General features: G+C 45.5%; 1 protein-coding gene across 1 annotated transcript in view; it reads left to right on the forward strand.

Annotated features, from left to right (window-relative positions):
* Positions 1-12,932, forward strand: part of DRP2 (dystrophin related protein 2) — a 46,064-nt gene that overhangs the window by 20,151 nt on the left and 12,981 nt on the right. Inside the window, exons 5-15 of the mRNA XM_012498760.2 lie at positions 367-487; positions 3,345-3,613; positions 4,002-4,148; positions 4,581-4,659; positions 6,713-6,773; positions 7,079-7,140; positions 8,768-8,842; positions 9,690-9,891; positions 10,114-10,199; positions 12,037-12,194; positions 12,531-12,697. Coding sequence (XP_012354214.2) covers positions 367-487; positions 3,345-3,613; positions 4,002-4,148; positions 4,581-4,659; positions 6,713-6,773; positions 7,079-7,140; positions 8,768-8,842; positions 9,690-9,891; positions 10,114-10,199; positions 12,037-12,194; positions 12,531-12,697 — 1,427 coding nt within the window. The remainder of the gene's footprint in view (positions 1-366; positions 488-3,344; positions 3,614-4,001; positions 4,149-4,580; positions 4,660-6,712; positions 6,774-7,078; positions 7,141-8,767; positions 8,843-9,689; positions 9,892-10,113; positions 10,200-12,036; positions 12,195-12,530; positions 12,698-12,932) is intronic.

Here is a 12,932-nt window from a genome sequence, read left to right on the forward strand (position 1 = left end):
TGTATATATTTCAACCAAAAATTTAATTATAATTTTAATATAAATCCTGCCTATCTTGGTTTTGATTTCCATAAGACCCTTACAGGAAGCTTTCTGAGTCTTCTGGAGAACCAAGATCCCCACATTTTTCTCTATCCTGTGGCATAGACAGACAAATTTCATACTAAACAGACCTTCCCGTGTCAGAGTTATTTTTCTGTCTATCAGGAGGATTGCACGTCTTTTTGTCTAGGTAGTTCAAAGATACCTGATAATGCCAAAGAATCAAGTCGCACTGACAAGAAGAAAGGTTGTCAATTGCAGGATGGAATGTAAAGTGACTGAAAAACTTTCCTTTCCTGTTGACCCTATTGCTAAACTTTACAGGCCTTTATGGAAGAAGTCAAGTCTCGGGGCCCCTACATCTATTCTGTGCTGGAGTCAGCTCAGGCCTTCCTGTCCCAGCACCCATTTGAGGAATTAGAGGAGCCTCATTCTGAGAGCAAAGGTAGGTGGTCTTCTGTTTTTCCCACTTTTTCTTGAGCCATGTACTGCTGAATAAACACCCTCCTGCCTTCCCCAGACTCATTTTCTTATCTGTTATCTAGGAGGATCGTTTCCCCCAGGAGCCCATCCAAAGTTGGGGGGAAGAAAGATTCCTACTGCAGGAAAAAAAGCAAAGAGAATATAGCCTGGAACAGGGGTCAACAGTTGTGTGACCCAAAGCTGTATGTGGCTCTTTAGAGCAGCATGTGTGGCCATTTAATGAGATGTGGAAAAGAAAAACAAAAAACCACTCGAATTGAACTGACTCAATGAATAAAAGTATCAGTATGTCCTTTAAAAACATAGTGCTGGCTGGGCACAGTGGCTCATGTCTGTAATGCCAGCACTTTGGGAGGCTGAGGCAAGAAGATCACTTGTGCCCAGAAATTCAAGACTAGCCTGGGCAACATAGTGAGACTCCCGTCTCTACAATTTTTTTTTTTTTTTTTTTTTTGGAGACGGAGTCTCACTCTGTCTCCCAGGCTGAAGTGCAGTGGTGCGATCTTGGCTCACTGCAAGCTCCGCCTCCTGGGTTCATGCCATTCTCCTGCCTCAGCCTCCCGAGTAGCTGGGACTATAGGCACCTGCCACCACGCCCGGCTAATTTTTTGTATTTTTAGTAGAGACGGGGTTTCACTGTGTTAGCCAGGATGGTCTCAATCTCCTGACCTCGTGATCCACCCACCTCAGCCTCCCAAAGTGCTGGGATTACAGGTGTGAGCCACTGCACCTGGCCCAAAATTTTTTTTTTAATTAGCTAGGTTTTGTGGTGTGTGCCTGTAGTCCCAGCTACTTGAAAGGCTGAAATGCAAGGATCGCTTGAGCCCAGAAGTTCGAGGCTGCAATGAGCTATGATTGCTCCACTGCATTCCAGCCTGGGCAACACAGCAAGACCCTGACTCCAAAAATAAATAATATACAATAAAATAACAAAGTAAAATAATCATAATTTAAAAATACTGCTTTATTCCAACATCGAGGGACATGCAAACCAGCAAATAATAAACCTTTATAAAATCTAAAAAGTTAGGTGATGATTGCCTTTGAAAGGCGAATTGACTGTGACTCTTTGGGATTTTTTTGTGTTTAGTCTTTGTTTTTGAGACAGCCTCTCGCTCCGTAACCGAGGCTGGAGTGCAGTGGCGTGATCACAGCTTATTGCAGCCTTGACCTCCCAGGCCCAAGCTATCCTCCAGCCTCAGCCTCAGCATCCTGAGCAGCTGGAACTACAGGTGCATGCTACCACACCCAGCTAATTTTTGTGTTTTTTGAAGAGACGAGGTCTCGCCATGTTGGCCAGGCTGGTCTTGAACTCTTGGGCTCAAGTGATCGGCCTGCCTTGGCCTCCTGAAGTGTTGGGATTACAGGTGTAAGCCACTGCACCCAGCCGACTGTGACTCTTTGATACTGACTCCAGTGACTTCTAGCCCCTTCCCTTGATAGAGAGGGCCACTCTGGTCTAAATTCAAATAAGGTAGTGGGATGGGACTCATGGTGACTAGATCTGAGTGGTGGTCCAGCAAGCCCTCTTCTCCAAAAAGAATCCTCAACCCTCTCAGATGGATTGTGAATAGCCTGAAAGGACCCTTCATGAATTGAGCCCTTTGTCAATGCCATATGCCCTCTCAGTTTATTTCTGGCCCTTCAATGGGAGGGCTAGTACTTAATTTGATGCCCGATGGGCCTCAGATAGGACAAGCTCTAGAAAGAGCAGCACAATTCTAGTTAGCCTGGGGCTATGGGGCTCTGGATCTTCTGAGGAGAGATCTGAGGGAGGAAGAAGAAATCTACAGATTAGGAGCCCAGGTGGAAAAGCCAGACACATTACAACAACTTCTCCTGGGCTGAGCCTTCATAAAATGCCTCCCTTTTGCTGGAAGTGGGCAACAGAAACTAATGCAAAATCACATTCCAGGGTCGTATGAATAGGGCTCTAGATGGTTTGCCTCACTATACCTCTTATAATGTCTTACTTTTTCATTTCCTACTGTTTTAAAATATGAGGAAATCCTCATGATATAGTAAGTGGAAAAAAACAATATGGTCTCTTGACTGTGGTGGCGGATATGTAAACCAACGCATGTGATAAAATCACATAGAACTAAACGCACGTGTACACACACACACACACACACGAATACAAGTAAAACTGGGGAACCGGCCAGGCGTGGTGGCTCACGCTTGTAATCCCAGCACTTTGGGAGGCCGAGATGGGCGGATCACGAGGTCAGGAGATCGAGACCACGGTGAAACTCCGTCTCTACTAAAAATACAAAAAAATTAGCTGGGCGTGGTGGTGGGTGCCTGTAGTCCCAGCTACTCGGAGAGGCTGAGGCAGGAGAATGGCGTGAACCCGGGAGGCGGAGCTTGCAGTGAGCCGAGATCGCGCCACTGCACTCCAGCCTGGGTGACAGAGCGAGACTCTGTCTCAAAAAAAAAAAACCAAAACTGGGGAACCTTGGACAAAATTGGCAGATTATGTCAATGTCAATATCCTGATTGTGATATTATACTGTTGTTTTGCAAGATGTTGTCATTTGGGGAAACTGGGTAAAGGGTACATGAAATCTCTGTGTTATTGCTTATAACTGCCTATGACTCTACAATGATTTAAAAATAGCTTTTTTTAAAAAACGTGACTGTATTAAAGGGCTCAACCATGGAAAAATATGTATTTGTGTGTGTATGAATATATACACAAACATGCCCACATGTGCACACACACATACATACACATTTTATAAAGGGCTGTTTCTGTCTCTTTCTCTGAGCTGACCCTGCCTGGTTGGCCTAACCTGGCTTCCTGCCTCCTCTTGCAGATACCTCCCCGAAACAGCGGATCCAGAATCTCAGCCGCTTTGTATGGAAGCAGGCGACCGTGGCCAGTGAACTGTGGGAGAAGCTGACAGCCCGCTGTGTGGACCAGCACCGTCACATTGAACGGACTCTGGAGCAGCTCTTGGAGATTCAAGGGGCAATGGAGGAACTAAGCACTACTCTGAGCCAAGCTGAGGGAGTCCGAGCCACTTGGGAGCCCATTGGGGATCTCTTCATTGATTCACTCCCAGAGCACATCCAGGCTATTAAGGTATGCAAGCCCCCTCCCCTGACTACAGTCTACCCTGAGACCTGACACTCTCCCCAGACCCTGACAATGTTTCTGCTGCTGAGACTCCATTGTTGGCCTGGACTACAACTGAGTTGCTGTCAGTTTATGTGCTAGATTTGGGGCTGGTTTGGCTGGAGTCTCTTCTGTTTTTCTACTTTCTTCTCTTTTCCTGGTGTTTTCTGAGGATGAGAGGAAGAGGATAAGGACAGTGGCCACCCACACCTTAGTCTGGTTGCCCTAATAGGAAAGCACTAGGCTGTGTTATTGAAATAAAACCTCTGGGTGAAGAGGGAAGAGTAGAGGTGAATGACTAATGTTTCTTCTTTCCCACTCTGTCTGCTGTGGCACTTGGGTCCTGGTTCTCCAGCTGTTCAAAGAAGAATTCTCCCCCATGAAAGATGGAGTAAAGTTGGTGAATGATCTGGCCCACCAACTTGCCATTTCTGATGTTCACTTGTCAATGGAGAATTCCCAGGCCCTGGAACAGATCAACGTCCGATGGAAACAACTACAGGTAGGAGAGCAGCCTGGAGTGAACCATGGGGAGGTGCCTCCATATAACTAGGCTTGGGGGAAACTTCTTCAGGGGTATGGAAATAGGATCTTCATGGGAAAAGAGGAGTGGAGAATGTGGGGCTAGGGAATGGGCTTTTCAACCTCTAAGCTGCAGGGAATGATTGAAACGAATAAGAGGGGTCTTTCTGGATTTGGGCACTCAGGGTAGACAGGGGCAGGGGAAGAGTGACTGTGGCCTGGAATTAGGGATGCTCTGCTGTGACCTTTGGGATTTCTGGGGGATGGCTAGGAGTTGGGTGACGGTGGGAGAGGCTGGAACCAGAGAAAAGCCAGTCCCTGAGGAAGCTCATAAAGATTCCCGGAGGCACCTGGGGATCCCACTCTAAATAGCTGGAATGAATCTACTGACCTCACCCTGTTCTTTCCATAGGCGTCAGTTAGTGAGAGGCTTAAGCAGCTCCAGGATGCCCACCGGGACTTTGGGCCTGGGTCACAGCACTTTCTCTCCTGTACGTGAACCAAACTGGACTCCACTTAGCAGAACCTCAGCCATCTTCCTGGAGAGTCTATTGTTATCCCCTGGGGCCCTGGTGGGAGCCCAGTATACCTTGACATCCGAGAAGCAGTAAGGATAAAACAGTGTGGTATAGTGGTTAAAAGAACAGTCTCTCGGCTGGGCGTGGTGGCTCATGCCTGTAATCCCAGCACTTTGGGATGCTGAGGTGGGCGGATCACCTGAGGTCAGGAGTTCGAGACCAGCCTGGCCAACATGCAAAACTCCGTCTCTACTAAAAACACAAAAATTAGCTGGTCATGGTGGCGGGCGCCTGTAATCCTAGCTACTTGGGAGGCTGAGGCAGGAGAATTGCTTGAACCCAGGAGGTGGAGGTTGCAGCCTGGGTGACAAGAATGAAACTCCATCTCAAAAAAAAAAAAAGAATAATCTCTCAAATCGGAGAGATCTGGGTCTGAGGCACAGCACCTCAACCTAATAGCTGTGCAGGCTCAAAAAAAAAATAGCTTACTCTTTCTGAACCTCAATTTTCCTATCTGTAAAAAGAAGGAAAAATATTACCTAGCTCATCAAGTTATGGGAATTAAATGACTTTATTTTTTCAACAATATTTATTGAGGGCCTTCTGTGGGCCAGATACTGCTCTAGGCACTGGGGCTGCATCAGTAAACAAAACACACAGAAATCCTTAGACAGCTTATATTCTAGCTGGGGAAACCAGACCACAAACAAATAAGTAAAATATATATAAGGTTACTTGGTGACAAGGGCTATGGAAAAAATTAAAGCAGGGAAGGCGTGGATAGGGAGTGCTGGACTTAAGCATGGAGGTGTTGCAGTTTTGAAAAGGGTGGTTAGCAGAGGCCTCACTGAGAAGGTGGCAATTGAGCAGAGGTCTAAAGTAGGTGAAGGGATGAACCGTGTGGATGATAGCTGAGGGAAGAGCATACCAGGCAGAGGGAATAGCATATTCCACACCCTTAAGGTAAGGATGTGTCCGAGAAACAGTAAGGAGAGCAAAGTGTGCGGGAGTAGGGGAGGCTGGAGCATGTAAGGCCTTGTAGGCAATGGGAGGAACTTCAGATTTTATTCTCAGTACAATGGAGAACCATTGGCAGGGTTTGAGCCAAGGGATGGCATGATCTGCCTTATGTTTCAACAGAGTCAGGGTGTTGAGAAGAGACTACTGGGGAGCAAAGTGGGAACAGGGAGGCCTATTGGAGGTACATTGCAATAATCCAGGTGAGGGACTATGGTGGCCCAGACTGGGGGCTAGTGGTGGCCCAGACTGGGGGGCTGGTAGTAGTGGAGATGGTGAGAATATACAGACAGAAAAATGAGATATGCACACAAAGCAATGAGCATAATATCTGGCACATAGTAGGAGCTCAGTAAATGTTAACTGTGATTAAAATTGTTGCTATTATAATCATTGGCATACAGCTATACCTGCAGGCAGAGGACTCTTGTACCAAGGAAAACTGCAGTGAGCAAGCTGACCATGTAAACTGAGCCATTCCTGGAAGGTCCAAAAGATAGACACAGGCAGAGAGAGGCATGAGTTTCCAGAGTTCCTCATGAGAGAGAGAGAAATGGGCAGTACCATTACCCACAGTCCCACAGGACTGAGAAGCTTGACCTTCTAGGGGAAGATCTTTGAGCCCTAAGAGGAAAGTGGAGTCTACTTCATATCCGCAAGAGTAATCCAGCTGCCTGCAGCTGATGGGTAGAAATGGCAGTCTGCTCAGGGAGAAGATTGTCAGGGTGTCCAAGGCCAAGTATTCCTGTTCATGCCCTTGCCACATCTCTGGTATGTTAGGATATCGGTGACAACCTCTTCTCCTTGCCTTGCCCTAACATCAGGGAAAGAAGCGTGTTCATTAGAACTCTTTGCCCCACCCTCAGAGGCTGTTAAGAGCTGGCATTGAAATTCAGACATCCCCTTTTGGGCTTGACCACCTCTTTGGGAGGTTAGAGCAAGGGAGTAGCTGGGGGCCTTAAGAGCATTAGTGGCCAGCTTTTTTTCTCTTTCTCTTCTCCTTTACCAGCCTCTGTCCAGGTTCCCTGGGAAAGAGCAATTTCACCCAATAAAGTTCCCTACTACATCAAGTGAGTGACCATCTGAATCAGAAGCGGGTCAGTCACCTGCCCACCCCCTCCCTCTCCTGCCTTTTTGCTACCTGTCTTTGTCACCCTGTTGGGATTCCTCCATCCAGTTTGGTTTTTCTCCTACTCATCTCAAGATCTCAAGATTCTACTTGGGTAAAGGTGAACCCTTGGGCTTTGGCATCTTGGGTTTACCCTCGAATCCTGCAGCTTCTTTCATCCAACCTGTCACTGAGCGGTGTGCACACCTGTGTGTGGGGGTGGGTGGGTGGTATAGATGCTGGTGCTATTGATGCTATTGTTTGTAGCCACCAGGCTCAGACCACATGCTGGGACCATCCCAAGATGACAGAGTTATACCAAACCCTAGGTAAGAATGTGGGCTTCCTGTATAGGGTGGGCATATACACAGCTGCCTTTGTCCTATAATGTCCATCTACAGATGAATGGATAAAGAAAATGTGGTATATCCATGTAATGGAATATTCAGCCTTTAGAAAGAAGGAAATACTGCCATTTGAAACAATGTGGATGAACCTGGAAGACATTGTGCTAAGTGAAATAATAAGCCAGAAACAAAAGGCAAATACTACATGATCTCATGTATGTAAGGAATCTAAAATAGACAGACTCATAGAAGCAGAGAGTGGAATGGTGGCTGCCAGTGGCTGAGGGGAGGGGAAAATGGGGAGATACTGGTCAAGAGTACAAAGAATTTTCAATTATGCAAGATGGATAACTCCTAGAGATCTACAGTGCAGCATAGTACCTATAATGAACAATACTGGATTGTATCGTTAAAAATTTGCTAAGAAGGTAGATCTTATGTTAAGTGTTCTTACAGAAAAAAACAATAAAGAGGGTAGTTGGAACTTTTTGGAATTGATGGATGTACTAATGGCATAGATTGGGGTGATGGATTCACAGATGCATACTTGTCTCCAAACTCATCAACTTGTAGACATTGAATCTGTACAGCTTTTTGTATGTCAACTATGACTCAATAAAGTGGTTTTAAAAAGAATAGAAGAGAATCGCAGTCAATAAGCAGGTGGGAGAGGGAATGAGTGCCTCATCGTTTCTCCAACAGGCTGCCTGCCTTTACCCTCGCACCTTTCTCAACTGGAGGCTCTAAATTCCCCTCTGGACCATTTTATCACCGGATTAGTGCATTATTCTTACAGATGTGAAGTCTGATTTGCTTTAAAAGACTGTCCAGGCTGTGACGAGTGTGACTCTTGCATGCTTTATCTTTGCCTACTAAGAGAGACTCATCATTATGTTTGTTGCACATTTTATCCATGCTGATGCATGTGACTACAGTTCATTCTTTTTTACCACTATAGAATGTTCCACTGTGTATAGCACAGTTTCTGCTGTTGACAGACATGTGGGTCATTTCTTGTTTTGAGCTAATGAGGACAGTGCTGCTGAGGAGTTTCTTGTATGTGTCTTCCAGTACATTTGTGCAAAGATTTCTCTGGGGCATGTTTTTCAGTCTGCAGGTCATAACATCATTTCAGTGTGTTGTGACAAACATTTAAAAATTTGAAATAGAGCAGGAAATATTAATATGCAACAGATCCTTAGCAAGAGTCGTAGTTGATATTAATTTTGTTGTTTTCACTCTATCCAATCTAGTAAGGAATTGCTTCCTGAAATGTTTGATTTAGTTATTTTTACATATACACATGTATGCTATAAAATGAATTTCATACTGCAAGTCGTGATCAAAAAGCATTTGCAAGTCACTGCTCTGGGATATATAGCTGGCTGGGTGGTGGGATATGTGACTGTTCCATTTTGCAGGTTGTTTTCAAAGATGATTGTGTCAGTTCACATTTTCACTGGCAGTTCTCATTCATCCCCATTCTTGTTGACACTTGCTATTGTCAGACATCTATTCCTTGCCAGTCTGGTGTGTGTAAAGTGGTATCTTGTTGTGGCTTTAACTTGAATTTTTCTGATCTGAGTGGGTCTCTTTCCATTCTTTGCAGCTGATCTGAACAACATTAAGTTCTCAGCTTATCGCACTGCCATGAAGCTCCGCAGAGTCCAGAAAGCCCTGCGCCGTACGTCTCCTTTGTACTTCCCTATGACGTTCACCACCCCTCTCCTGTTCCTCATCTGTCTGCTGTTTCTCATTTTCCTCCCACCTTGGCAAAGGTTGTTGATTGGCTTGGTGGAAACTCTCCAAAGCCTGTAATATGCTATCTGTCAAATTCTGCTCTTCCCAGTTCCCTTCCACTCTCGTTAGGCCCCAGATGTGTTTCCAAATTAACCCCACTGTTATGCTCCTCCTTGACCTATTTCCCATGCTCAGTATGTATAATCAAGCAACTGCTTTGTGACAGGAAGTTAATAATATGCCTTCTGGCCTTTCTTGGAGACACTGTTCATTCAGACTTCCTGGCTCAGGCATGTCTGGCTGGGCTGAGCCAGCATTTGAGGGTAATTAAGATGTCCTCTTGATGTATGTCACATTTCCTCAACCATACCTGAGCCTTCATTGCTGGTGTCTAGGTTCTCAGAATAAAACTTACAGACAAACCTATTTGCAGTTGAAACTCATGCAAAGACAGAGAAACTTAAAATGGGATTTGATCCCTTGGGAGTTAGTACAACATGGGAGTTAGTACAACACAGGAGTTGAGTTTACTCATGTCCCATCATCTTTTTGAAACTGATGTCAAAGAACATTGGATATAAAAACATGTTGGGTTAATTTGAGGAACATTTTGCTGCCTTCTGCCTCCTTCGTTGAGGGTCTTGGTAAAGGACAAGCTTGTATCATATTTGCAAATGGTTGATCTGGAGATTGAGTCAAATTTGGTGATGCTGGTGGCTTTATCTCCTTATTTAATCCCTGGGGTTCTATTTTTGGCTATATTTTTTTCCCTTCTCTTCTTTCCTTACCAGTGGACCTGGTAACTTTAACCACAGCCCTGGAAATCTTCAATGAGCATGATCTGCAGGCCAGTGAGCACGTGATGGATGTGGTGGAGGTCATTCACTGCCTGACTGCCTTGTATGAACGTTTGGAGGAGGAAAGAGGCATCCTGGTCAACGTGCCACTCTGTGTGGACATGAGCCTCAACTGGCTCCTCAATGTTTTTGATAGGTAAGGGTTTTCAGCTCTGGAAGCCTCCAGGATAAAATTCAATGGGATGTCTCAAGTGGGCCTGGTGGAAAGGTATTGCTCCCATAGTAGACTTGGACCCAGCTCAGCTTGGGGCATGGTTGGAACAGGGCCCTGCTGGGATCAACTTTGTGAGGGAAATGATTGCCAAGATGTTAACCCTTTACATACATTCGTGTTCTCAGTCTCTTCTTTTAAACCTAGTGGTCGCAGCGGAAAGATGCGGGCACTGTCTTTTAAGACTGGCATTGCATGCTTGTGTGGCACGGAAGTGAAGGAAAAACTTCAGTGTGAGTATAACTCCAAAGTGTGGAGTGGTGTTGGGTAGAGGGAGAGGTGTTGCAGGGAGGAGGAAGGGTGTAAGATAAGCAGAAGGTACATCTTGTGACTCAGCAGAGGGCTACTTGGGCTACCTTATGATGCTTCTTGGTTCACACTATTGCAAAGAACACACGACAGCCAAAGGACAAGATGGGCCTAAGGTGTATTACTATTCCCAGTGTCACTCCAACGGGCTTCATTCCTTCTGAACTGATGGAAGTACTTAGTCAGGGTCTATGTTGGCATTTTGAGGTACCCAGGGCCCTGATGTTCTAGTTGCATTCCCCTGTGGCCTATTAGGCTTAGCCCTCTTCTAGTCTGAAGCTCAAGCCATGTCACTAGAGACTTCTTATGTACACAGGCAGGGCACAGTAATCCCCAATATCTGGGAGGTGGACACTATGTTGTTCTGTAGTTTTTCACATCTTTGGCTTATAGTACCTTTGCCTTCCCCTCTGTCTTCCATCTTGTGTTCAGCATTTTGAACTTTTCAGTAGCAGCATGATTAGTTGTTGAGTCCTAATGTGTGTTGACCACTCTGCTAAATGGGGTGAGTGCTAAGTTAAATTAGACATGGTCCCTGCTTCCAATGATTTACAGTCCAGAGGAGGAGATGGAAGTACACAGAAAGCATTTTTTAGAAAGTACTGATGAGAATAATCCAAATGGCCAAGAATATATCCTATATCATATGACAGAAAAGAGACAGATGACAGCAGTCTGGAAAAACTTTACAGGGAAGAGAATGTTTCCAAACATGTTCATGGCTATGATATTATGTATTTCTCTCAACATTTCCTTGCGGTGGGATGAACAGTGATTATTTATCATCAATTTAAAAGTAAGGAAACTGGGCTGGGCATGGTGGCTCATGCCTGTAATCCCAGCACTTTGGGAGGCCCAGGTGGGAGGATCACTTGAGCCCAGAAATTCAAGTCCAGCCTAGACAACATAGTGAGACTCCATCTCTAATTTTAAAAAGTAAGGAAACTGCAGCATAGAGAGGTTCATGACTTACCCATGATTCTACAACTAGGCAGTAATGGACCCAGAACTCGAACCTAGGCTCTCTGCCTTCTATTTCTGTGTATTTTCTAAGCCTTAAGCGAGGTATGAAGCAGACAGAGAATAACCTCTGGAAGAGGTTTGCTAAGGCTGGATTGGGATGTGGATGGGAACAGTCCTAGAAGGGCTTAAATAACCCATATACAAAGATAAGTATCATAGTAGATTCCACAACGACTTAGAGATAATTTTTAGATGATCAGATGTTTTGAATTAGCTTCTCTTTTTGGATTATGCATGCCAGTGTTTCCTTCCATTTGTGTGGACAATTGAGAGATTACTGCAGTGTCAGACTACATAAACAGGAGAGATGGTATGGCAGCCTGACTGTGACTCATGTTCAGGTGCCCCTGAGCCCATACCCCATCATCCTGTTTCTGGAAGAATCTGTTTTCCCAACAGTATCATATCTGTGTCTGGCACTGCTCTTACACACAGTGCACTCGATCTCTCTCTTTCTCTCTCTCTCTCTTGCTTTCGCTGTCTCTCACTCTTTCTCTGTCTCCCCCTCCCCCTGATATTCTCTCTTTGTGTTGGCCTGATTTTTCTCTCTGAACTCAGAGAATGCTCTTTTTAGAACTCGGCTACTAGAAGGTCAGGGATAGACCTCTGTAGTCCAGTTTGAAGAGTCATTAGCTCAGTCTGTGCTCTTTCCCTATTTTCCTTTCCTGCCCTTTCTCCTCACCATTCTCCGGCCATTCCTGTGTCGGGGTTGGCCATTCTTGACGGTGGGGCCAGCAGACCTCTTCAGCCAAGTGGCCAACTCAGGCAGCCAGTGTGACCAGCGCCACCTTGGTGTCCTGCTTCATGAGGCCATTCAGGTGCCCCGTCAGCTGGGCGAAGTGGCAGCCTTTGGGGGCAGCAACGTGGAGCCCAGTGTCCGTAGTTGCTTCCGTTTTGTGAGTATGGAACTGGGGAGTGGAGGAGGGAAGGGAGGTTGCAGGAAGGGTGGGAAGAAGGGAAGGAGGACTACAAGCTAGGCTTTTGATCTGAAGTATGCAGATGCAAGGGAGTTTATTGGGATGGAACAACAGGACAGAGGGTTCCCTGGGCTCTAGAATCATAGTCCTCTTAGGGACGGTGTCAGCTCAACTAGCACAGGGCAGAACGTGAACATCTCTGGAGAACAGGCCAACCCAGCCCCTGCTGGTTCTCCTGCCCTTCTGAGGGCTGCCATTCTAGGGATAAGACACTTTGGGCCTCAGTCATTCCCATTGGTCTTCTTGTTTCTGTAGAGCACCGGGAAGCCAGTCATTGAAGCGTCCCAGTTCCTGGAGTGGGTCAACCTGGAGCCCCAGTCCATGGTGTGGCTGGCTGTTCTGCATCGGGTCACCATTGCTGAGCAAGTGAAGCATCAGACCAAGTGCTCTATCTGTAGGCAGTGCCCCATCAAGGGGTTCAGGTAGGGAAAACAATACCTGCTGGGATGATAATAATAAATATGTGACATATAACTGAGATATTATAAAATAAAGTGTTACCTAATTATTATATAATTACAGCTAGTCTATTGTACATTATTATATACTGTTATAATCCTTTCTATTGCAGAATGTTTAATTGTTTTTAAATGGGAAGTGAGGAAATATTTTGTTTTAGTTGTATTATAAAGTATTACAGACCTACAAAAATGTATA

This window comes from Nomascus leucogenys, chromosome X, assembly GCF_006542625.1.
Source record: "Nomascus leucogenys isolate Asia chromosome X, Asia_NLE_v1, whole genome shotgun sequence".
NCBI lineage: Eukaryota > Metazoa > Chordata > Mammalia > Primates > Hylobatidae > Nomascus > Nomascus leucogenys.